The 24,703-nt window shown below is 57.4% G+C and overlaps 1 protein-coding gene across 2 annotated transcripts in view; it reads left to right on the forward strand.

Moving 5' to 3' along the window:
* The window catches only part of HIVEP3 (HIVEP zinc finger 3), a 99,016-nt gene extending 76,047 nt beyond the window's left edge, over positions 1 to 22,969 (forward strand). Inside the window, exons 4-7 of one of the 2 annotated variants that reach the window (XM_047082769.1) lie at positions 4,454 to 4,629; positions 11,025 to 11,111; positions 15,895 to 16,808; positions 17,789 to 22,969. In XM_047082769.1, coding sequence (XP_046938725.1) covers positions 4,454 to 4,629; positions 11,025 to 11,111; positions 15,895 to 16,808; positions 17,789 to 18,601 — 1,990 coding nt within the window. In that variant the 3' untranslated portion in view covers positions 18,602 to 22,969. The remainder of the gene's footprint in view (positions 1 to 4,453; positions 4,630 to 11,024; positions 11,112 to 15,894; positions 16,809 to 17,788) is intronic. The other variant, XM_047082770.1, reaches the window with a different exon arrangement.
* Positions 22,970 to 24,703: the final 1,734 nt, after the last annotated feature.

Consider the following 24,703-nt stretch of genomic DNA (forward strand, 5'->3'; position numbering starts at 1 on the left):
TAGGCCAAGCGCTGAGGCAGACAGTCCCTCCTTCATGGGGCTCATGGGGACCACACTTGTGAGAAAACCACAGCTCGACAGTGTGAAGGAGGAGCAGGTGGGACCCCCAGGCTCAGAGGTGGAAGAGAGGGCTCCAAAGGAAGGGACCTTTTGGCAAAGTCCTGAAGGAGCAGAGGAGCTGGTCAGATGGAAGGGGCTGGTGCTGGGGAGGGCGGAAGGCCAGAGGAAAGGGACTCTGAGGCCCCGTGATGTTTGGCACAGTGGGGAGCGGGGCTCTGGAGAGGTAGCAGGGCCGGGTGGTGCAGGGGCAGGGCTTTATCCTGAGGGAGATGGGGGGGGGGGGGCGTCGCCCCCAGGCTGGGAGGAGAGGCAGGACTGCATGTGTTAGGGAAAGCCCTTCTGGCTGCTCTGTGGAGAAAAGATGCAGCCTCAAGGGGGAGAGGCTGGTGGCCCTGGCTAGTCCGGGCAGGAGGCGGGTCTCCTTGGACCACACTTGGTCAGGGCTGAGTATAAAGAGAGAAGGCAGCGGAGGCACTGAGGGGGAAGCCCAGGCTGCCGGCCTCACCAGCCGCAGAGGTGTGCATGCCATTTACGGAGACAGGCACCCAGAAGGAGGTGGTACTGAAGGAGGGACATGGGAACGGGGTTCTGGGCACGTGGGTGCGAGGTGCCTGACGACCACCAGGCGAGATACTGAGGGGGCAGCTGGACGTGCAGCAGAGAGGTCAGAGCTGGAGAGAACAGCGTATCCATTGGCTGTTGGGTGATAAGTCAGGTGTTCACAGAGGGGATTCACTGGGAGGGGTGAAGAGAGGAGAGTGCAGGCTGGAGCCTGGAGATGGGTAAGGAAGGAGCTTGCAGAGAAGGGTCACCAAGCCAAGCAGGCGCCTCTGGAAAGCAGGCCAAAAGGCAGACAGGAAAAGGCAGCTGTCCTTTGGATTTAGCAACCCGTGACCTTGGCAAGGACAGCCGGCCAGGGAAGCTGGGTTGTGGGGGCTCAGGAGTCTGGGTGGTGAGGAGGCATGGACAAACAAGCATGGACCGTCCTTTCCAGGCTTGGGCTGAGAAAGGAAGCAGAGGGAGCAGTCGCTGGAGTGGGTGCGGGTCCAGGGAGGCTTTGCAGTTGGTTGGTCAGTTAGTGACAAGATTGAACTGAGTGTGCGGTCCATGATGGCGGAATGTGCCAGAAAGCAGAGGCAGAGGCTTTGGAGCTGCTGGGAAAGGGGTGGGACCTCTACACAAACAAGGGGGGCTGATCCTGACCCGGCGTGGAGGGGGGGGGTGCGGGGGGGGAGGGAGGGAAGTGAGAAGTGGGGGATGGTCCTACACAGGAGGAGGGTCCAGCCCACACAGGACGGCTGCCCCATGCCTGTCCTTGGGCTGGGCCCTTTGGGAACCACAAAGCTGTAAAGCTTTATGGATCCTGGTCCCAGCTTTCAAGGAGCAGAGAAGTCATAGGCTCCGAGCCATTCAACCAGGACCGCCCTCGACAAGTCCCGGGGCCCCTCAGTAAGCATCCTCTTCCAAATCTCCGTGACGTTGGCTCAGCTGGCCGCTGCCCCCTCCAGCCCCTTTCCCCTGGCTTCCAAACCTCCTGAGCTACCAGGAAGTTGCTGCTCTGGTGCCGTCTTTCTGCCCACCCTCACATTTGGGAGCCTTCTAGGCCCTTACGCTGTCCTCCTGTTATTTTCAATCCTGTCCTGAGTGGTCAGCTTCCCCCTCACAAATCTGCGCATCCCATATGCCGAGTCCTGAGGATTTCCAGCCGTGTCCTGGGCATTTCTTCAAGTCCTCCTCACAGGCATCTCACACTCAGCAAAAGACTAGAGTCCTGCATTGCTTCCCTCCAAGCCCACAGATGGTATCACTCGAACCAGCCAAGTTGAAAACTCTGATCTTTGTTTCTGCCTCACTGTGACCCCTACCCCCTCCAGATGGCCGCCTGTCCTACGACATGTGCCTCTTACAGGGACTCGAAGTCTCTCCTCCTCCACACCATTCCCCGTGCTGCCAGGGAAGCATCTTCTGAGACTTTATCTTTGAGACAACTTTGATGGAGTCTACACTTCTTAGCATGGCATTCCAGCCTGACGGAGATGGTGATCCAGTTGGTCCCGCCCTACCCACCTCATCTGCTTTCACCCACCAAATCCTCCGGGCGTTTTAACACCTCTTGCCTTTGTTCCTGGTCCCTGTCTGGACCAGCTTTCATCTCTCGCTGTCCTCCCTGGCCCTTCCCAGCCCCCTTGTGCTCCCCAGCAGGTTGCACACACCTTCCGTGGTCAAGGCACACGAGTCAAGGCACACGAGTCAAGGCACAACCCTTGAAGGTTCAGACAGAGTCCTTTCTGTGCGTGTGTGTATGCGTAAGCTTGTCGTGTAGGCTTGCTGTAGAGGAAGAAATGAGGGGTCCGAGAGCAGCCTCGGAAGATGGACTCCAGTACCTGATGCTGAGTTGGCTTGAGCCTAGGGTGGAGCCCAAATACAGGAGAAGTCAGACTGATGGGGGGCCAAGCGCCCAGCACCCGCCACGGCAGTGGGGTGGAGGGAAGGGGGGCACCGAGGGATGCCTGTGTCGATGGACGATGGACGTGGGAGGGTGTCGTGGACCCGGCGAGCAGGGCTGAGCGGAGGTTGGTGTCCAGGTGGCGGCAGAGCCCCCAGTGCTAAGAGACCAAGCCGTTCTCACTTCTTCTCTGGCTGCGAAAAGGATGCTCCATCTCAGAATGGGTCCCAGGGGCAACAGAGGGACACAGGAATTAAAATCAGGTGTGGGTAGCTGCTTTGGGTCCAGGAGTCCTGCTGTCTGGGTGCGACCCTCTGTCACTGGGAGACAGCCGTCCCCTGTTTGCCCATAGGGTGCTCTTCAGCAGAGTGACAAGAGTCGTGTCTCCCTACCAACCACCCCCACGGCCTCCATTTCTTCCCCTTGAGCACAAGATACCACTTCGCCCTGGTTTTAGATGACGTAAGAGGCATCCGTTGGCCGAAGCTGAGGTGACAAAAGCCAGGACCCGTAGGGACCTATGGACAGCGGTCCATGGTGAGAGAGTGTATGCGTATGAGTAGGAGTGCGTGTGGGTGTGCATACGTGTGTATGTGTGAGTACGCGTGAGAATGTGTGTGAGTGATCCCTCTGTCGCTGCCTGCTGGCTCCCTCCCTTAGAGTCCCTTCTTTCACGTCATCCTGTGACATCCTCGCAGCCATCAGCTGATGGTCCCTGCAGAGCAGGGTTGAGTCCCAGCCGCTGTCCCAACTTCCTCACCCTGTCCCAGCCACCTCCCTGCCCCTCTGCGCCTGTTCTGAGTTTGAGTGCCAAGGCCCCCGGGCAGAGACATGTTGTGCAGTGCGAGTGTGGGGCACAGGCAGGCCTCTTGCTGGGTTCTGGGGCGTGCTCAGCTGGCCAAGAGGCCACACCGCCCCTAAGGCACCCATGCCTCGTGAGTCAGAAGGCGCTCCTGGAATCATCCAGGAACCCCTCCACTGTCTCCATCATAGCCTTTCCTGCCCCAGTCAGGAGACGTGCACATCTATAGCAGGCCAACAAGGCATTTTGATGAGGATCGTATCGAGTGAACCTCATGGGCTTCCTTCTAGGTGGAAATAAGAGCATTCTGATTCAGGTCCAAGAACATTGGTGGCCCTGAGGCCGGGCAGGTGGTCTGGCTGCCCCAGGAGCCACCCTAGGAAAGCTTTTGGCCCTGCCCCTGTGACCCTAGGGGATCGCCGGAATCTGGGTCCTGAGAGCTTTCCAGCTCATCTGGAGATAGGGTCGTGCAGAGAGCGCGGGGCTCCTGGTTTCTCACTCTGAGAACAGGGAAATGATGGCCGTCCCTCATACCTCCCCTCACACCAGTGTCCAGGTGGCTTCCTCGCAGACTGTTGCCCGTCGTGAGAGGCGGATAGGCTTTGGGGCAGATTCAGATCCTCCTTCCATACCTTTCTGGCTGTGGGAGCTTGAGCCTCGAGCTCTGAAGGGCTCTTGCTCGTGACTGTGATTCAATTTGTGTAAAGTGCCCAGCACAGCGTGAGCACTTGGCAAGTGGTAGCCGCTAGAGCTGTGGTCGTCACCTTCTCTCACTCTTGTCGTTCCTCTGGTGGCCCAGAGTGGCTGTCCTTTGTGGGCTGGTGTGGAGGCTGGCTCTGGAGCGGAGGCCCTCTGCCAACCGGTGGCTTCACTTCCCGGCAGGAAGCACAGGGTCTGCTGCCTCTAGAGAGAAAAGAGGGGGCAGCCCTACCTGTCGGAGGGCAGGGCAGGTGCAGGGGTCCATGGTGGATCCCCAGGGCGACCACCCCCACCCCCACCCCGAGGTTCTCTCTCGTTCCGCGTCCTCCTCTCCCGGTATCCGTAACGGGCTGGATGCGGCTAGCAAGCGTGTGCATCTTCTGAGGTGGGAACCTGCCTCTTCTCCTCCTTTTTTTTTCCTTTACCATGACGCCTGTTGCTCATAGGTACAAATCAAACGAAGAGTATGTATATGTGCGAGGCCGCGGCCGAGGGAAATATGTTTGTGAGGAGTGTGGAATTCGCTGCAAGAAGCCCAGCATGCTGAAGAAACACATCCGCACCCACACTGACGTCCGGCCCTATGTGTGCAAGCACTGTCACTTTGCTTTTAAAACCAAAGGTAAGAGACAGTCAGCTGGGGCACTGCCCCTTCCCGCTGTAGGGAGCTCCCCTCTGGGAGCCCTAGCACAGAGCTCAGGGGTCCAGACCTCTCCGCCTGGGGCCTGGGGCACCCCCCTTCCCCGGGCTCCCCGGTGGCCGAGCAGCCGGCTCCAGACCGGGCAGTGGCGCCCCCTGGCTGCCGCAGCCTGTCCTCTTGGATCCCACACCGTCCTCCACCTGCGCGCTCCCCCTACCGCCGCCTGATGGCGCTCTTGCACACGGTTCCTGGTTTTGATTTTATCTCCTCACCCCGTCCTTCTGCATGTCTCCTTAGCCCTTTGTCCACTGAGCTGGTGAGCTCCAGCAGTTGCACTCGTCACCACCACTCTTGCGTTTGGAAATCCATTCCACTCCGAGCCACTAAGCACACTCGCATGGTCACTTCTCATGGCAGCGCTCGCCCCTGCCTCCACCCTCCTCACCACTCAGACCATGTTCCTGCCCGCCCGGCTCCTCCGCCGCTCTCCCCGCAACCGCCCCGGCTGGCAGCCCTTGCATTCCGGCCCCAGCCGCACTCCGAAGCACGGTCAGCACAGGCCCTGGCCGTCATCTGAGAAAGGAAGAAGGACGGGCCACGGAGGGCACGCGTCCCACAGAGCTGTGCTAGGAGCTGGCGGTGGCCTGGCCGGCGGCAGCTGCCCGGCCCTTCGTGTGAGCAAGTGGGGCCGAGTCCGTGAGACTTGGATCAAGCCCCTCCCCCCACTCATGGCGTTGACTGTCCCCGCAGGCCAGGCAGGGAAGACAGTGCGGCTCGCCCGTTGCTTCCTGGTAGAGGAGCAGACGGACAGAGGTGAAGCAGAGAAAGGCCTGGGGCTCTCGGACACCCCCCCCCCCCTCCCCGGTGGCTTCAGCCTCTTGTGCGCTGCAGATTCTTGGGGCAGGGGCATGAGGGCCCTGGCTTCTCCTTTGAGCAAGTGGGGGGCCTCCAGGCTGGCCCCCACTGGAGCCTTGTGGTGTTTCTGCAGGAAGAACTGGAGAGCAGATTCAATTTTGCCACTCGTTGACCTTTCTTCTGTTGGTGAAGCTGTGCCCAGTGAGAGAGGTTGGGCCGCAGCTTTGAGGGGGCCCGGGCGGAGTTGGCCAGCCTTCCTCACTTCCTCCTCCTCTTGCTGGCCCCTTCCGTTCTCTCTGTACTGGGTCAGGGGCCAGCTCACCACATCCCCTGGCTCATGGCCCTTCTCTGACCGAGTTCCACCTCTGGTCTCCTAACCCCGTTCACCGACCCCTGCCCTCCTCTGCCTTCTGGCATTCTCAGCGGACCTCAAACTTTCCCACTTAGGCTTTGGTTGGAATGGAGGTGCCGTCCCTCCCGCTCTCTTTCTCTGGTCTTCTTCTCTCTTGGCGTCCCATAAACAGTGTTCCAAGAGGTCCCCAGGGAAGGCAGATAGGCCTGGAGCCCGGCCCCCTGCCTCGTGCATGCTTCCAGTCCCAGAGCCCTGCCATGTCTAAGGCAGCACAGCCCCGCCTGCCTCTGCCCTGGGTGTGGGCTCTGTCCCCATGTGTCCCCTACAGCCCCACCCACCCCTGGCCTTAGGCAGCCAGTGGACCTTCATGGAGAAGAGAGATGGGAATCATTGACTGACAGTCTAAGTAACAGAGTAAAAAACCTCTTGTCCAAAACCCCCTTGAAGGTAAAGGAAGTGAATCCCCCCCACCAAAACCAAGTGATCGTTAATGCTAGAGCCGTAACTAGAACCCAGGACCGCTGTCTCAGGGCATCGCCCCCATCACCTTCCTCTCTTGAGCAGATCCCCCCCTTTCCTGGAAGGAGTGGCAAAATCAGGTGGCTGGTCAAGTGGCCTCTGGAGTGGGATGCATCCAGGGGACCCCACTGTTCTGTTCTCAATGTGAGGAACCCAGTCTTAAGAGTGCATCCCAGCCCAGGGCCATTTGGGTTCCCTGTGCCCAGCACACAGAGAACCATCTCGGAGAGCCTTCACCTTGACACATGAGACTAGAAAAACCCATCCGGCTAAGTTCTCCGCCAGGGCAGTGTCTCCAAAGAGGGGTCCCTATTCAGGTCCCCCTGCCTTTTTGGAGAGAAAAGGCCTGGTCTGTTTTTGTCAGGTCTGAGAGAGGCTGGGTCCCCGGCAGGAACACTTCTTTTCCAGCAGCTCTTTTCATTGGAGGCCATGCCAAGCCTACCGGCAGTCCCCGCCCTAGAGGGTCCAGAGGGTATAACCTGAACAGAGGGGTGCAGATACCACATATGCCTTGGGGCGTGGAGTCCTGGGTGTGAAGGCTTGCCCAGGCCGCCCCGAAGGCCAGGCCCAGGAGGCTCTGTTCCCAACCAGTGATCAGCGAGGGTTCTGAGCTCTCTTCAAATGCTCGTAGAGGCTTCCGGAAGACAATACCTTCAGAGCCGAAGCAGTAAGCGAATCTGAAATGGTAGAATCTCAAACTCCGTGACTTCCGAGAGGGACTGGTGGCGGGTGGGTGATGGCAAGTTGCAGCAGAGAAAGCTTGCCGTTGGCCCTCACTGCGTGCCGGGAGTGAGGGAAAGGCAGCACACTGAGTCTTCTGTTCCTCCGGGGCCGTGTGTCTTCCGGGAGGCGTGGGCCTTCCCCATCACTCAGAAACCTCAGGAGCCTCCTCTTAGGCTCTCGCTTCCTTCAGGCTGCCATCCCCTCCCTCCCCTCACCCTTGGGCTCTGGCTGGGCCTGGTGGTCTTCAGGACCCTCCACCACCGCCACCTGGCTGCGCCCAGGCCCGGAGAGCCCTTCCTGTCCGTCTCTGTCTGCCTGTCTGTGTCTCCGTCTCCGTGTTGGACATTGTGGTGGCAGCTCAGGCCTCTGGGCGCTAGCTGAGGCGTCTCAGTGGGTAGTGCCGGGAAAGGCTGCCGGGATGTCCCTGTGGAGGTCCGGGGGTCCCCTTTCCTCTTCTTAGAGGGTTCCCAGATGCCAGCAGGGTGACTGTGCCGTGTACAGGCCCTTGCGCCGGTCGCCGCAGGAGATGGAGATGACAGCTGGGGGCAGGCCTCAGTCTGTCAGGCCTGCAGGGGCGGAAGGAGGGCGGTTGGTCAAAGCTGAATGACGCAGAGTCATTGGACGATGCTCTCAGTGGAAGTTCCACCTCTCTTCCAGCCACTCATCATGTTCATCCACTTGCCTTTCCTCCTTCATTCCAGGACTGTGGGGCTTCCGGTGAGGGGTGGGACAACTGGTGTGGAGCTGGGGACTCTGCCTGGCCAGCCAGGGCTCTGCCCCTTGACAGAGAAATGGTGTCCAAGCCAAAGGAGATGTCTGCTGCCGTTGGGTATACCTCCCTCAGTTCACAGAAGAGGTCCGGGGAGGGGAGGGCAGGGAGGGCACCGGGTAACACTCGGGGCTGCTCTCCTGTAACCCACATGGCCTGTCCTGGCAGAGCCCCCTCAGACTCCGTGACTCCTCCCTGCGGCCTCCAGCGGCCACTGGCACCTTCTCCTGGGAGCCCCTGAGCCCAGACTGGAGGATAAAGCCATCTGCATCTTCATTTCAGCATCTCTGTCCTCCACACCCAGCATGGCGCGTGGCAGAGTCCCTGGTGCTCAATAAAGAGTGATTGTCATGGGGGTGGGGGGCACACAGTATGGGAGGGAAGGCGGTTCCACGTGGTGAACGTCTGCTCTCTGCCGGGCACACGCTGCTACCACTCTACATGCACTCTCTCATCAGCTCCTCCCGGCATCCCCGAGAGGTAGGTATTACTTGAGAGTTGCAGGAAGTGGGGGTTCAGAATGTTCGGAAACTTGCCCAAGAGCACACAGCTAGCAAGTGGCAGAGCCCAAGCTCAGACCCAAGATCGGCAAGCGCCTAGACCAGCCTGGGTTGATTGTGCCAGCGTGCAGCAAGCAAGACCCCTGGAGTCCTGAAACCTGGTTCTAGACAGGGCTCTGTGCTAACAAGGTGCCTCGGCTGGCTGGTTCGCTGTGTTGGCCAATGGGAGCCCTCCCATGACATCCCAGCATCTGAGACCGTCAGTAATCTTCTCTAACGGCATCACCAGCCCCGAGGCGCAGAGTTAGAGCGGAAGCATCAGAACCCTGGGCCTGATGGGGGGGTTGGGTTACACGGTCTGCAAAGTTCCTTCCAACACCTTGCTTCTGAGATGAGGAGAGCACTTCCCACGTGCGGTTATTGTGCACCCGTTGTGTGCTCGGCACCTAACTTGGTCGAAAAGAGACCTAAACCTTCCTGGCAGAACACATACAATAATGTCATAGCCGTAATGAGCAGTGTTCGTAGTCCTCTGTGGTCTGGGGTATCAGGGGACAGTGGGCTGGTTCCAGAACCTCAGGGGACCATTGGTATCTCTGGCCCATGGAAGACCCCAGCTACCGTTGCCACCCCTTGACATCCTACTCAAGCTTGGCTTGCTCATGACAGTGAAGACAGGAACCCCCTATATTAGATCTCCCTATATTAGAACCCCCTAGATTGGGTCTCCCTTTGGAGACCCTCTGCTCCCAGAATGTCTCTGGAAGTTATGACTCTGCTTCCCCTTTGGCCAGGAGTAGAAGATACAGGTTTTTGTCTGGTTATAGGAGGAAAATCTGAGTTGGGAAGGATACAACCACAGACTAGGAGTAAAGGGAAGAGAGAGGCAAGACACAAGTGCCCTTCCATCCCTGCTGCCCTTGACTTCAAGGGACCCCAGGTTAAGGTTCCCATCATCCCCTCAGCAAAAGCCTACATGTTCCTTAAAATTCTCAGAATGGTTATGAAGCACCCTTTGGTTCACCCATGGGCTCTCTCCTATTCGCCTGCCCACCTATCCATCTGTCCTCCCATCTACCCATTTCTCCCATCTCCTACTTTGTCTTCCTGTCCATATATCTTCCCATTTCTTTTCTCCTCCTGACTGTCCCTCCCTTTCTCACATCTGTCCTCCCGCCAATCCAACCTTCCGTCCACCTTCCCCGCCTTTTCTCCTCCTGCCTGTCCCTCCTGCATGTTTATGTGCACGGAGCCATTCACCCATGCAACCCAACCAGCCACTCCCCCATCCACCCAGGCCCCTCTCTTCCTCTCCAGTTCTCCAGCTTCCCATCTGTTTATTAACCCATTTTCCAACTCTCCTTCCATTTCTTTGTTTCATCTAACCACTGATTCCCCATCTGTCTATCCATCTGCTTATCTAATCATCCAGTGTCCTATCCATCTGTCCTTATTCTTCCCGTTCTTCTTTCGCCCCGTATTTCCTCTTACCCACTTACCCGTCTGTCCATCCATCCATCCATCCATCCATTCACTCACCAGTCTCTCTATGCACCTGTTCAAGTATCCATTCTTCTCTCTTTCATCCATCTATTCAAACTTGCCGATACATCAGCTTAGTGCGATAGACCACCTAACTCGGGGAACATATGGTTATTCTGTGAGTGATCATGTAGAAGTGTAGCAGTCTGCAGGGCAACAGTGAGAACATCACAATTCGGAGGTGGCTGCCGGGCCCAGAGGAGCATCCTGGGGCCTCTGGCCTGCATGCTCCTAGGGAAGGCTGGGGTGCTCTGCCTCTCCTTTACAGAGTGCACCTGCCCACAGAGGCTCGTGGCCTGTGAAGTGCTGTGCACACACGGGAGAGAACTGAAGGCGTTGCCACCTTTCCCCCGATTCCACAGAACTGCTGCTCCTGCTTATCAGCTGTGGGGCTGGACTGACCGTGTAGGGCAGAGTCAGGGCTGGAGTGGGCAGAGCCTTTGCCCAGCCTTCCCTGCCTATACCCTGTGTCTGCACTGCACAGTGACCTGGGGGAAACTGAGGCCCAGACGTGGTTTCTCTAAGGAAGTCAGGGCCTGGGCCCTAGCTCTGTGGCTTACGGGTCTCTGTCCAGCAGACTTCTGTATACCTTTTGCCCTTTCTCTGTTTCTAAGAGAAACAGAAACTTTGTCCTGGTTCCTCTTCCCACACCCTGTGGGCTGCCCTAGACGTGGCCTCAGTTGGAAGGGCGTCCTACCTACCACGTCGGTTAACAGGAGCCCTCCGGTCATCCAGCATCTGAGAAGGCCAAATATCCTGCTCCGCGAGTGTCACTAGCTCCTGGGCCCAGAGTTAAAGCCAAAACTGGAAAAACCTCTCGCACATGAGTTGTCTTTTAATTTCTTTTTCGTTTGTTTTTTAATCAGCATCTCACTTCCTCATTATACCCTCTGTCCCCACACAGCCCCCGTGCCCACCCTCCCCCAGCTCCCGTGTGCTGTCCCGAACAGCGGCCGTGGTGCACATCCCAGCGCCTGAGCACCCGGGCGGAGAGGGATGGCCCGGCCCCCACCTGGCCCCTGCGGCCAGCAGGGCCCTGACTGCCTCTGCGAGCCCCGGGCCTGCCCTGGCCCCCTGCCCTGTGGCCAAGCCTGAGTCTGTTCTCATTTCTTTCCAGGGAATCTGACTAAGCACATGAAGTCAAAGGCCCACAGCAAAAAGTGCCAAGAGACAGGGGTGCTGGAGGAGCTGGAAGCCGAAGAAGGTAACGGACTGCCAACTCCCTCCTCCCCACTCTTCCTCTGCCTGCTTTCCCACCTGTCCCCCTCGCCCTCCCCTTCCCTTCCGTCCTCCTGTCCCGGCTCCTTCCTCTCCCTCTTCCTTGTCCTGCCCTCCGGTTTTCCCACCTACTGGGAGATAAAGGTTAAATTCACAGAGCAATCGCCCCTACTCTCCTACACTTGCAGCTCATGCTGTGCAGCCATAGCTAGTGTGAATTAGAGTCTACCTGGGAGGGCGGGGGGGGTGCCTGGCAGGTGGCTCACAGGTGTGCAGTGCATGTGTCTTGAACAAACTAACACGTGAGTACTGGTAGTCAACATTGACCGAGCACCCACTATGCATCAGGCGCATTCTAAACACATGCCGTGAATTATCCCGTAAACCCTCACGGTGACGCTGTGAGGTGAAGAGTGTATTCTTCTACACTCCGAACCCGCATTCTCACCTACACGCTCTGGGCATGGGCCTGACAGCTGGGCCTTTTAGAGCTTGAGGAGCGGGAGAGCCAAAGCTAAACCTGACAGCCCCTTGTCACCTCCCAACGTCATCCCACATCCCAGCACTCCACCCTGGCCAAAGTCCTCCACAGCAAAAGGCATAGGAGAGCCCGTGTCTGAAAAGACCCAGCAGAGAAGTTGAGGCAAAGGCCCTGGCCCAGCCACAGCATCCAGGGAGGAGGCCAAAGGGACTTCGGCAGGTGGACAGGCAGTCCTGCCTGCAAAGGGAGGTCAGGGAAACCAGAGGCGTTCCTCCTGTACCCAGCAACCCTTTGACCAGACTCCCTAAAATCAGAATCAGGACATGAGTGTCACAAAGAGGAGTGCGTGTGTGTGTGTGTGTGTGTGTGTGTGTGTGTGTTTCTGATTTCAGGATGTGTTTACAGTCTTACAAGAGAGTCAAAGCACATTTCCTTTCATTTATTTTTTTTAATTTTTTTTTTCAACGTTTATTTATTTTTGGGACAGAGAGAGACAGAGCATGAACGGGGGAGGGGCAGAGAGAGAGGGAGACACAGAATCGGAAACAGGCTCCAGGCTCTGAGCCATCAGCCCAGAGCCCGACGCGGGGCTCGAACTCACGGAGCGCGAGATCGTGACCTGGCTGAAGTCGGACGCTTAACCGACTGCGCCACCCAGGCGCCCCTATTTTTTTTTTAATTTTTAAAGTTTATTTATCTTAAGAGAGAGAGCATGAGCAGGGGAGGGGCAGAGAGAGAGAGGGAGAGAGAGGATCCCAAGCAGGCTCCATGCTGTCGGCACAAAGCCAGACACAGGGCTCAGACTCACAAACTGTGAGATCGTGACCTGAGCTGAAACCAAGAGTTGGATGCTTAGCCAGCTGAGACACCCAGGCGCCCCGAGTACATTTCCTTTTAGGTGGAATAAGTCACTTTTACTGAACTAAACACAATGAACGTGGGACCGTTCCCCCCAAAATGAGAATGTAGGGTTACCATGTTTATCAAGAATGTACATCAGGCCATTTACACATGTTGTCTCACTGCATCCTTATAACTAACTAGTGGGAGAAACCTGTGCTGCCCCAGTGTAAATTGAGGAAAGTAAAGCTCAGACAGGTAAAGGCAGTTGTTGAAGGTCATACAAAAATGCCGGCTCCACACCACCCCGATGCCTGGTGGGCTGGACTTGGTGGCCTGAGCCTGAGCCTTGAGCCCAGAACCCTCCCCAGGTGAGAGTCCAACAGTTGCACCTGGCCCCACACCAGGGGTCCACTGAGGCAGGGCTGGTCCCCTCTCCCAACCTCATTTTTCCAATGAGGCAAAAAAAAAAAAAAAAAAAAAAAAAAAAGACAACCCTAACAACCCTACCCACCTAGTTTGAGGATGAAATCAATGCATTTATTCTAGAAATAACTACTGAACACCAGCCCTATTCCAGGCACTGGAGATGCCACAGTGAATAAAACCTAGTTCCTGGCCTCTGGAAGCCCACATTCTCAAAGGGAGGAGGGCAATGAACAAATGTGGAATAGGACAGGAGCACTGAGCAGGAAGTAAAATGTAAACGAGTGAGGGGCTGGGAAGTGTAGGGAGGGATCTCTCTGTTAGGATGGTGTGAGCAGAGGACATGAGGGAGGGGTCAGGAAGGCAGGTGGAGTCTAGGGAAGGGCTCTCCCCTTAGGGCCCTGGAGGAGCAAAAAAATGCAGAGCCCCTAAAGGATCAGAAGGGCGGGGAGATGGACACAGAGCAGGGACCACAAATGTCAAAGGATGGACTTGGCAATGCAATGGAGTGACTCTGTGTGCACAGGACGGTCAAGAAGGGGTGCGGCTGTAGGCAGTGATGAGGCTGAGCTCATGTCGGCTTGGACTGGGTGGGGTGGGGAGAAGCGGTAGGATTCTGGAAACATTCCTCTGGTAGAGCCTCCAGGTTTTGCCACCACAAGGGGGCGCTGGTGGTGCCATGAGAATAAAGGAGCCGAAGCCGAGTCCGAGGTTTATGGCCTAAGAAACTGGAAGGATAGAGTTGCTACTTCCCGCGATGATGAGGATGCAGGGAGGAGCATGTCTGTTAGACACCAAGTGGCTTTGGGGTGCACAGTCTAGGAACGATTGCCTCCCGGTGGCGGGGCCCACGCTGCAGCCTCTGACAGTGAGGAAGTTAGACACCAGCGCCACCGTGTGGCCAGACCCCCTCGGCGCCCTCGAAGGCTTCATTCGGTCTTTTCCGCAGTCCCCAGGCCAGCTCGGGGCTTTGGGGAGCCTTGGTGGTGATCCCGGCAGCGGCCTGGCGGCTCCATGAGGGGCGCTGGGAATGGGCCGCCTGGGCAGGAGCATCCTGTACCCTTGCAGGAGCCCAGACATGGGGGGCCTGAAGAACCCTGTTCTGGGCAGGGGACCTTTGGCTCCCGTCATTTCTACCCTGGGTGCTTAGGGCAGCCTAAAGGAGCTGTTTAGGAGCCCTCCTCAACACTGCCTGTCTGCCAGGGTACTGGGGTACTTGAGCTATTTGCTAAGTTGTATTGCATACTTCCGATGTGTCAGACCCTCATGAGCCTCCCACCAGCTTCATGGGGAGGCTGTTGTTGCTCTTACCCCCACTTTACACATCAGGAAACTGAACATAGAGAGAGAGAGCCAATTATACAACATCATACAGCAAGGAAGGGTAGAGCTGGGATCCAAACCCAGACCATTTCCTGCTTCTCGATGCATAACATCACTCTTATACTGGCAGTGTAATAACGCAGGGGTTGTAAATCTTAGTCCTGACTCAGCCACTACTCCCTGGGTGATCTTGGGGAGGAAGCACTTGCCCCTCTGGGCCTGGATTTCCCCGTATGTAAATGAGGGGTGGGGCTAGGTGAACTTCTGGGTCTGAAATAGGCCTCGCTAAAGTCTTAGGTGGTTCCCACCCTCCGCCCCCATCCACATGCCTACGGCCTTCCCCTCTGCTCCCAGCCGCCAGGAGATCCTGCCCTGGGTCCCTTGGCCCGCCCTTCACCTGCCAACCCCAGGTCCACCCCATAGTTTCTGACCCTCTGTCATCTATTTCACGCATCTTACTGCTGCATGCTGAGCTGTTTGGAAGCATGGATGCTAGGATTCCCAGCCCCAGGGCAGCTGGGCATGGTGGAGTTTGAAAGCCTGGTTGCATTGGTGGCCAGAGTCAGCTTGTGGGTCCAGCTCTCTCGGTCAGTGGGGGGAGAACAGGTGTTGGTGTGTCCCAAGAGCGGCGGTGGGGCTGGCGATGTGCCTGGAGATGGGCCAGCAGGACCCAAACCCTCAGGAGCCTGACAGGTGGGCCAGACGTTAGCAGAGCTCTCCCCAGAGTCTGCTGCCCATATCAGAGAGGCCTCAGCTAGACAGGTGTCGTGTTAAAGGTGACCCGGATGGGTGGGCCGCCCCCACCGGAAACCAGACCGGGAGACTAGTATCTCAGGCCTCCGCTGCCTCCCGCCTGGGAGCAGCGTCAGTTCTGCCAAGTGCAGCAGGTCCTCTGGATGAGAGCGGCTGGGATGGGGCCCTGCTCTGCAGGCATAGGCCAGCGTAGCCAACACCCCCTCCTGCCCCCCGAGGCCAGCACCTGTCACCTGCCAGATGCTGTTGTACCGCCAGCGGCAGCCTGGCCACGGTGGCAGGTGTGTGTGTGCCGACGGACCATGGCCAGTGCTCCCGGACCGGCCCGATGGCTGCCGTGTCCCAGAATAACAGATTTCTTCAGGAATGCGTTGAGCGACCGTAATTATGGGAACCACGTCTCGGTGCCAGGCGGGTGTTTGTTCCTCGTAGCGAACCCCACGAGGTGAGACTGCCACGTTCGTTTGACAAGGCGGGAGACAGAAGCACAGCAAGGTGACTTATGTTGCTCACGGGGGAACCCGCACTGAAACCCTCGTGAGAAAAGCAAACCGACAAAAAGGCTTGCCTTTGTTTGCTCTGGTTCAATCCCAGCCCTTCCACTTCTCTCACCTGAACAGGTTACTTAACCTTGCTTACCTTGGGTCCCTCATTTGTAACATGAAGATAAAAACAGGGCAGACCTCCCGGGATCATTTGAGGACTAGATGCATTAACACCCAGGAAGGCTCTAGAACTGAGCCTGGCCCGTGGTAGACACAAGGCAGCTTTTGTTCACCGTGATAGTGTGCAAAGCGTTCCCATCTCTGTCATGGCCCCCGTCCTGTCAACAGTCTTGTGCCACTGACACAGCCGTTAGGCCCCGTGCGCAGACAAGGACGTGGGCATCGAGGACGGCGGCGTAGGGCTGGCTGTGACCCCAGGGTCTCCTGTGTCCCCCCCTCAGGAACCAGTGATGACCCGTTCCAGGACTCAGAAGGGCGAGAGGGCTCAGAGGCCGTGGCGGAGCACCAGTTTTCAGACCTGGAGGACTCAGACTCGGACTCGGACCTGGACGAAGACGAGGATGAGGACGAAGAGGAGAGCCAGGACGAGCCATCGGGACCGGCCTCGGAGGCACCCCCGCCTGGCCCGCCAGCCACGCTGCCGGCAGACTCCTCACCCGTCCCGGGCCCTCAGCCCCCAGATGCCACCTCTGGTGACCAGGCCACGCGGGGCAGCTCGGTCTTGGAAGCTGAGCGCTCGGCAGCTGGAAGTTGTTCCACGTCCAGCCAAAGCATCCCGTGCCTCCCCCGGCTGGGACCGGCCCCTCCGGGCCCCGTGGAGAAGGACACAGGCTCGGCCCTGAGCTCCAAGGCTGTGTCCCCAAGAAGGCCGTGGTCCCCAAGCAAAGAAGCAGGCAGCCGCCCAGCACTCACCCACAAACACTCACTAACCAAAAGCGACTCGTCTCCCCAGCGACACCCACCGGCCGGAGAGCCACAGGCCTCAGCCCCGAGCCCGCCGGGCCCCCAGCCAGGCCCTCTCCCTTGTGGGTCTCCAAGACTCGAGCTGTCTCCTCTCACCCTCCGCCCCCTGGGAAGGGAACTGCCCCCTCGAGTGCATCCACCCCCCGAGCGCAAGGGGGCCCCAGATCCGGGCCCCCCCAGACATTCACCCACCAGGAGACGGTCCCCGGGCCAGGCCGAGTCACCGCCACGGTCAGCGCTGCCAGGGAAGTGGGCCTTGGCTGGGCCGGGCAGCCCCTCAGCGGGCGAACGCGGCCCAGGCTCGGGGCTGGCCCCGCGGGCTCCCTACCCGCCCCTGCCTCTACCTCACAAGCTTCTTGGCAGAAGCCCCGAGACCTGCGCCTCCACGTGGGTGAGTTCCTGCCCCCGAGCGGCTGGGCCGCTCGTCCCCGACGGGTGGGGGGCCACGGCGCACTCCTCCCTGAGGCATCAGACCCGTAGCTGCACAGCCCTGCCAGCTTGGTGATCGCTAATGACATAGCAAACGTTTGTGGGCCACCTTCTGTGCCAGCCCCCACCCTGGGGCTCCCGAAGGCGGCCGGGGCAGCCTCGGGAGCAGCAGAACGCGGGCGCCGGGGCTGGCCCTGGAAGCAGGCGTAAACACTTTGCCCTTCCCCTCCCATCTCCCCAGCCCCACGTCTCCAACATCACTGTCACCAGCACCCTCAGAGACACCACAGCCGACACCGTCCCTGCCACACCGTCAGCACTGTCACCGTGGCCGTCCCCAGGGCCATCGCTGCCATCACCACACTCACACGCTCTCGCCACCACCGGTGTCGCCACAGCATCACTGTCCACTTCCTTTGACCTTCCAATGCCTTTTCTGTCACCGCGTTGTCATGAACCATTCACTCCCAGCAGCATCCACACCATCACTCAGAGACTCGAGCTCCCGCAGAAGCGCAGGCTAGGAATCTCTCCTTGGTTTTCGGTTTGGGGGTCACGTTACGATGCCCGATGGTGGGAGAAGATAAAGAGCACGGAGTGGGAGCTCATGTCCAAGGGTAGAGTTGGCTCAGGACCGTTCTGGGAACAGGAGAGGCAGCAGAACCGAGAGAGAGGTCCAGGCGCGTGGCAGGCGGGCATGCTGGCCAGAGGCACGAAGACCGTGGGGCCCGATGTGCTCATGGTCACTGCGGGGCTGCGGACGGCCCCCGCCAGCACAGGGCAGCTCCACGGGCAGGGAGTCGGCGCTCAGCTCCCCCCAGCTCTGCCGGGACACTTGCTGTGTGATATCAGGCGAGCCCCCTCCTCCTCTTTTAGGCCTCAGGGGTCTCCATGTGCCAGCACGTAGCCCTTGCCTTACCCTGTCTTGTTTTCTGACCCCAGCAGAAGGCCGCGTCCCGGAGTCCCTCCTGCTCACCTGGCCCTGCTCATCCTCCCTCCTCCCGACCCTTCTCGGCCCCCCATGACTTCCACGGCCACACCCCAGCCCGGACAGAGGAGAACATCTTCAGCCACCTCCCTCTGCACTCCCAGCACTTGACCCGTGCCCCGTGCCCCCTGATTCCCATTGGCGGGATCCAGATGGTGCAGGCCCGGCCGGGGGCCCACCCCACCCTGCTGCCGGGGCCCACGGCCACCTGGGTCAGCGGCTTCTCGGGAGGTGGCAGCGACCTGACAGGGGCCCGGGAGGCCCAGGAGCGAGGCCGCTGGAGTCCCACCGAGAGCTCGTCAGCCTCCGTGTCCCCTGTGGCTAAGGTATCCAAGTTCACACTCTCATCGGAGCTGGAGGGCAGGGACTACCCCAAGGAGAGGGAGAGGACGAGTGGGGGCCTGGGCAGACCTCCTGACTGGGAGCCCCGAGTGGCTGAGGTGCCCGCAGAGCCCGTACCCACCCACAGCCCCCGCACCCCGCCCGAGGCCTCACCCCGGCTGTCCCACGGCCGCAGGCCAGAATCCTGGAGCCCCCGCCTGGAGTCACCACGCACGCCGGCCAACCCCACGGCCTCTGCCGCCTCGCCCCTGGACCGCAGCAGTTCGGTAGGCTGCCTGGCAGAGGCCTCCGCTCACTTCCCAGCCCGGAGGAGGAACCTCTCTGGGGAACCCAGGACCAGTCAGGGCTCCCCCGAGCCCTCAGGAAGTGGGGGGCCTGGGGCACCTCCACATCAGCCCAAGGACAGGGGCCCCCCAAGCACTTAGTCTCTCTCCGACTGCTTCAGCATCTGGCTTCCGGTGTTCAGCAACAGACGCTTCCAGCCAGCTTCCTCGAATCATCTCGCTCTCATGGGCTCCCTTTCCCATCTGTCCATCTGTCCAAGCAGCTTCTCCTCAGTCCCCAACTGTTCTATCTTCCCACGTATGCAGTTACCTGTGCCTTTTTCTATACCTTTTGTTGCTTGAAAAGAAACAAAACACACGCACACATAAAAAAAAAAAAAAAAAACAAACCCACGAGGAGTCTGAGGCTGTGAATATGTTGTGCTTTTTTGAGAAAGGGTGTAGGTGGGGCCTCACCCTGGGCCACTGCGGTCTGCAGTCACCACCAGCCCTCCCCCCAGGCTGGCGAGAGGTAGCCATTTGCTGAGGGAAAGGGGGATGCACTGAAAGAGGAAAAAGAAAAAAGCGAGAAACTTTTACAAACATATAATTAAATGTAAAAGCAAGCACTCCTATGTACAGATGTTTATGGTTCCTATTTATTGCCGCTTTATTCCACCCCAGCTAGTGGCCACTCTCACTGCCAGCAGAAGGGCCAGCAGCCCAAGGCAGAGGGACACAAGCAGGGGGACCCCACTCAGCCTCCACAGGCAGGCCCAGAAAACTCCAGCTTTCTTTTTCCCAGGAAAAAGAAAAATGTTAACCTTTCCTAGGATTTCATCACAAGTGATAGGAGCGGATGGGAGGTGGGAGCTTGTTGGTTCCCTCCGGCCTCCCTGATATCCCGGTGGTCTGAGTCATGGACCCATCCTGGCATCCTGACAAATCCCCCCAGCCCCCCACCTGCCACCCCTCCCCTCTACCCCCCTCCCCCCAGCCCCTAGGCGGCAAAAGGAGGCCTGACTGTTCATCTCTTGGGTCCTGAACACCTGACTGAAGCCTTGCTTCAGGGACCCAGCTGCAGACTGCCTCCCTTATTCTAGAAACTACCCACGAGGCTGAAGTGACAGGGCCCAACCCTTAGGGGTCAAGATCCAAGGTGCATTGCCTTGCCATTCCTGAGGCTGGGACTTGGGTTTCATTTCATGTTTGGTCCCTGAGGTTCAAAGGGCCCTGTTTCCTCCATGGCTGGGCTTTTCCAGTGCTCAGCACTGGAACTTTATAGAGACCTGTTTCTAGACCTCTTTTCGGTAGAACTGGATCCCGCCCCTGCCCCCATCTCCACCTCACCCACTGTAAGGCCTCCACTACTCCCAGGAAGTACCTAAAACCATGACTGGTAGGAACTGCCCAGAGCTGTTTTTAAATCTCTTTTAAAAAAATCACACACACACGCACACACACACACACACACACACACAAAGACAGGATGGTGTTTGGTACTTCTAGCCTCCTCAGATTCTCTTGCCCTAAAAGTGTCCTAAGCCCGTTGAATTCGTCTCCAATCAACCAGTACTAGTCTCCTCCCTCCTCCCCATCTCCTCCTTCAAGAAGCCTCCCTGGACTTCGTGGAGCAAAAGCCTGCTTTGTAAGAAAAATTATATGACTGGAAATTAAAATCCCACGTTGAAATATAGAATTCTTGTTTACCCTGCCCTGGGAGAGTCAGGTTTTCTCCCAACCTTCCAGAAGTTATTTTCTTTAGTTTCTACAATGGGAAATTGTAGAATGGGAAATTCTACAATGGGACTCACTGACCACTTCCCTGTCCTCGGCCAGCCATGTGAATCCTGAGCCTGGGGCCTCCTGAGCTGTTAAAGTGGTTTAGACAGGACACTGGTCGAGGCCATAATTCCCTCCTCTGCCAGTTCAGGGTCTTTCTCTGCTTGGCCTCTGCTGAGTAGACAAGCCAGACCCAGGTTCAGCTTCAGGCCACTGTCTTGTTTCCCTTAGGGCCTCTCTCAGAGCTAAGACACAAAGGGAACAAGAGGGAAGGCCCCCCACCCCCGGAGGTCTGCTGGGCTCCAGGGTACTGGGGTGAGGTTAGCCAGCCGTGCTCAGCTGCCTGGCCCAGAGTCCAGGGCTCCCGCCCAAACTGGGAGAAGGCCAGCAAGCCCAGCCTTGACCATATGGGTGCTATTTTGGCCTCACAGGAAGCGGGAAGGTACCAGGGCCTGGTTATAGCCCAGGCTTTCCTCACCCTTACCTCTCAGCCCTACCCATGGAGACTTCTAGCACCGGGGCCTGGGAGCTGAGAGCCCAGGTTTGAAACTTTCCTGGGCAAGATCTTCCAGCCTAGACTTACAAAGTAGTGGACAGGTGGCTCTGCTGGACGAGCCCCTGACCTTGGGGGTGGCCATGCCCCTCCCCCCAGCCATGCACCCCAGCTCTCCTGGGCATCATTTCCCCTATTCTCAGTGTGCCTACTGAGGTTGCCTTCCTGGGAGACCCAGTCACAGACAATGTGGCCAGCAGGTGAGAGTCGTCGAAGCCACTCAGGCCCACAGGCACAGGCGGAGGGGGCAGGGACCAGGACACCAGAGATCCATTTCTCAATAACAGGGACACAATGCACAAACAGAATCTGGCCAAAGGGCTGCTGCCCCACACAGCTCCCCAGAGGGATGGAATCGATGCCACCAGCCCGGGACCTATGTCACCAGGCACAGTGCTAACCCCTTCTGCCAGAATCTATCCCTGTTCCCCCGAGCACAGAGACCCCAGCACACACACACACGCACGCACACCTCCATAATTCTGGAAAAAGACTCTCACTCCATGCCCTCCACGGGGCCCCCTGTCCACTCCCAACCACTTCCACATTTGCAGTTTGCCTGTGAAGCTGCCGTCCCTGTTCAGGCAGGCAGAACAGAAAGGTGCTGATTGGTTGCCACAGACACCTGCTGACGCTCTGCCAAAATGTGCCAGGCGGCCATTGCTTGGTACGGGCATCCTTGGGTGCCAGTGGTGTGGCAGGAACCAAACTGCACAGGATCCAGAGCCGGCCCTCGCCTTCTGTTGTGGACTCCAGAACACTCAGCTCCCAGGCCTCCCCTCCAGGATGCCCTTCACCCTTGGCAAGTTCAGGATCATTCTGGGTACTAACCTTGTTCCCCTCTGAGGCACCTTGCCCCAGCGCCCCCCCCCCCCCCCGCGCCCCCCTCCCGGCCTTCCACCCTTGGCTTCTCCTCTGGCCCAACCAGGACGCTGACAGCAGCAAAGCATCCACTCCCCCTTTTCTATCACCTCCATCCTCCAGACCCCAGAAGTCCCTCTGCCTCTCTCTGTGGGAAAACATCGGAAAGAATTAGCTTCCAGATCCCTGTAGCCCCTGCTCCGTTCTCACCCTGCACTTCTGAATAGGAACCAGCAATATATCTGAGCTGAACTGCTCTCCAGCCCTTTCTCCAGAAAAAAAAAAAAAAAATCCTTCTTAAAGCAAAAAGTCCTGCCTTGGAGACAGATCTGCAGCACTGACCAAGGGGAGAAAGTTCCCAAAGACCTGTCCCCACAAATTCTGCTTCCGTGTTGTGGCTCCAGTCTGCTTTCCATTAGAAAACCGCTTCGGCACTTATGATCACTTTACTAAACCTAGTGTTTAAAAAAAAGAAGAAGAAGAGAAAAGAAACAGAAAAAGAAAGGTGTAGGCAAATGTAAGATACATGATTTCTGTAAGATAAATATTTGCCTTTTTTTTTTCTAAAAGGTGTATGTATTCTGTATGTGAAATTGTCTGTAGAGAGTTTCTATGTTCTTAAATGGCAATACATTCCAAAAAATCGTACTGTAGATATGCACAGCGGCCACACTGGGATGGGGTAGTTTTGCCTGTAATTTTATTTAAACTCCGGTTTCTACCCTTGCATCTTGCAATGTCAGTATGGTATATAACAGTGCAAAAGAAAAAAAAAAACTCAAAAAAATCCATGCAGGTCTAAAGCACAGAGTCTGATGTACAAAAGGAAAAAAAAAATGCTCAGTATTGATGTGTGTGACCTTTGTTGTAAATTACATCTGTACTGTGAATGAGAAGTTTTTACAAGTATAATAATTGCCTTTATTACAGCTCTGGCTGAGTGTTCAGCCTGAGGATATTTTTAAAAAAAAACACACAGCACGTTGGAATAAATTTGAAAATCCCAACATAGCCCTGCTTGCCTGGCTCATGGTTTTTCTGGAAGGCTATGGAATGTCAGAGCTGGAGGGACACTTGGTATCCCAAGTGTCTCTTTTACTGTAGAGCAATCAGGCCCAGAGGAGGCAGGTGGCCAGGCCATAGTCACACAGCCTGGGACTCCCGTGGCCCCTGGCTTCCAGGCCCGGCGACTAGATACCACACTGTGTGGTCTGGGGTCTGTGTTTCCCAGGGCTGCCGTAAACACCTCCCGCTGCATAGGCAGCATAGGCAGCTGAAAACAACAGAAGTCTGTTCTTTCACGATTCTGGAGGCCGGAAGTCTGAAGTCTAGGTATTGGCACGGTTGGTTCCTTCTGGAGGCTCTGAGGGAGAGTCCATTCCATGCCTCTCTCCCAGCTTCCGTGGCCGCGAGCGATCCTTGACACGCCTCAGTTTGTGGCCACATCACTGGGATCTCTATTTCCGCCTTCCTGCTGCCTTCTCCGTAGATTCCCTACTGCCCCCCTTCTCATCTAAGGACACCTGTCATGGGATTTGGGGCCTACTCTATCAAAGATGATCTCACCTCTAGATCCTTAATTGAGTGTATCTGCAATGACCCTTTTTTCCAAATGAAGGTCACACTCACAGGTTGTGGAAACTAGGGCGTGGGCTTCACTTGGAGGGCCATCATCCAACTCACTACAGAGTAAGACCTGGAATCAGATCATGACACAGCTACTTGTTGCCTGTGTGACCTTGGGCAAATTACACAACCTCTCTGGGCCTGCATTGGCCAACTGTGACATGGAGAGTGGTTGTGGGGATTACATGAGATCATATATACAGGAAGGCTAATGGAGACTTCAACACTCTTCTCCAAGCAGGCCTTGCATGGGGTGCTGGGGATACCAGGGAGAAAAGACAGGCATGGGTCCCTACCTTTTGCATTGCATACTGATTTGCTGAGTGACAGTGAGGGGCCATGGTTGGATACAACAGTGAATAAAACAGTCCCACTCTCGAAGAGCTTACATTCTAGCATGTCATTGTGTGTACATGACATCCTGATGATGGCACTAATGACCCAATTGCAGTGGCCATAATTTCTGTGGTGGGAGAGAACAAAAGCTCTAGTCCAACTGGGTCGCAGTCATCCTAGAGACCTTTCCCGGAAAACAGCTAATGGTCAACCGAGGAAGGGGAAGCCATGAGAAGGAGCAGCCCAGAAATCCAGCACTAAGAACCCAAGAACCAATGAAGGGGTCACTGCTGACTTAGGGAAAGGCTGGCCTAGCACAGTGTCTGGTGCATAGCAGGGTGGGAGGCAGGGACAGCAGATCCAGATGCCCTCCCAGGGGAGAGCGGGGCAGTAGCTGGAAGGGGCACGGGGCCCAGGGAAGAAAAGAGTGCTGAGGTGGGGGCTGGGGGGGGGATGGGGTGGGGCAGCATTGATGGGAAGGAGATGGTGAGAATCAAGCCGCCGCCATCCCACCATCCCGTTATGACCCATGGGAAGAGATGCAAAGGAAGTCAGTGTGTCTGCAGGGTGAGAGGAAGTTGAGAGCATCCCCGCAGAGGCAGTTTCTCTGAAATGGAGTGAGGCCACCTGAAGATTACAGACTGGAGAAGGTGTGAAGGACCTTTGAAGGGAGCAGGAAAAAGCCGCCCAGAGGAACCAGGCACTGAGGGCCGGGTGCTCAACCGCAGCACTCAGCAGCCACGGCGGGTGCGGACGCGGGCGCAGGCAGCCAGGTCGATGCATCGGGGTGGGGGTTCTGTCCAGCCAGGGAACGGAAGGACAGCGGGGTACGGGAGGTGAGAATATCAGCAAATGAAGAGGTGAATTATGCCATCAACTTCGCGGGCTGGGAAGCAAACAGGGGTGGCCGATACAGAGAGAGGCCAGTGGTCAAGTGACCGGGGATTTGGATGAAAACAGAAAAGGCTGGGAGTTATCTTAGCTCATTATTTCAGAGGCGAGCCAGTTGTGGCTAAAAATGGTTGACCTCCGGCGTGACGGCAGAGGTGCCGTGAAAGAGAAGGCCGCTGCAGAGGAAGAGGCCAGGAGGTGAGTGGCCAGGGCAT

This window comes from Lynx rufus, unplaced genomic scaffold (genome assembly GCF_022079265.1).
Source record: "Lynx rufus isolate CCGP_SWC_20201006 ecotype Redwood Valley unplaced genomic scaffold, mLynRuf1.p SCAF_2, whole genome shotgun sequence".
Taxonomy (NCBI): domain Eukaryota; kingdom Metazoa; phylum Chordata; class Mammalia; order Carnivora; family Felidae; genus Lynx; species Lynx rufus.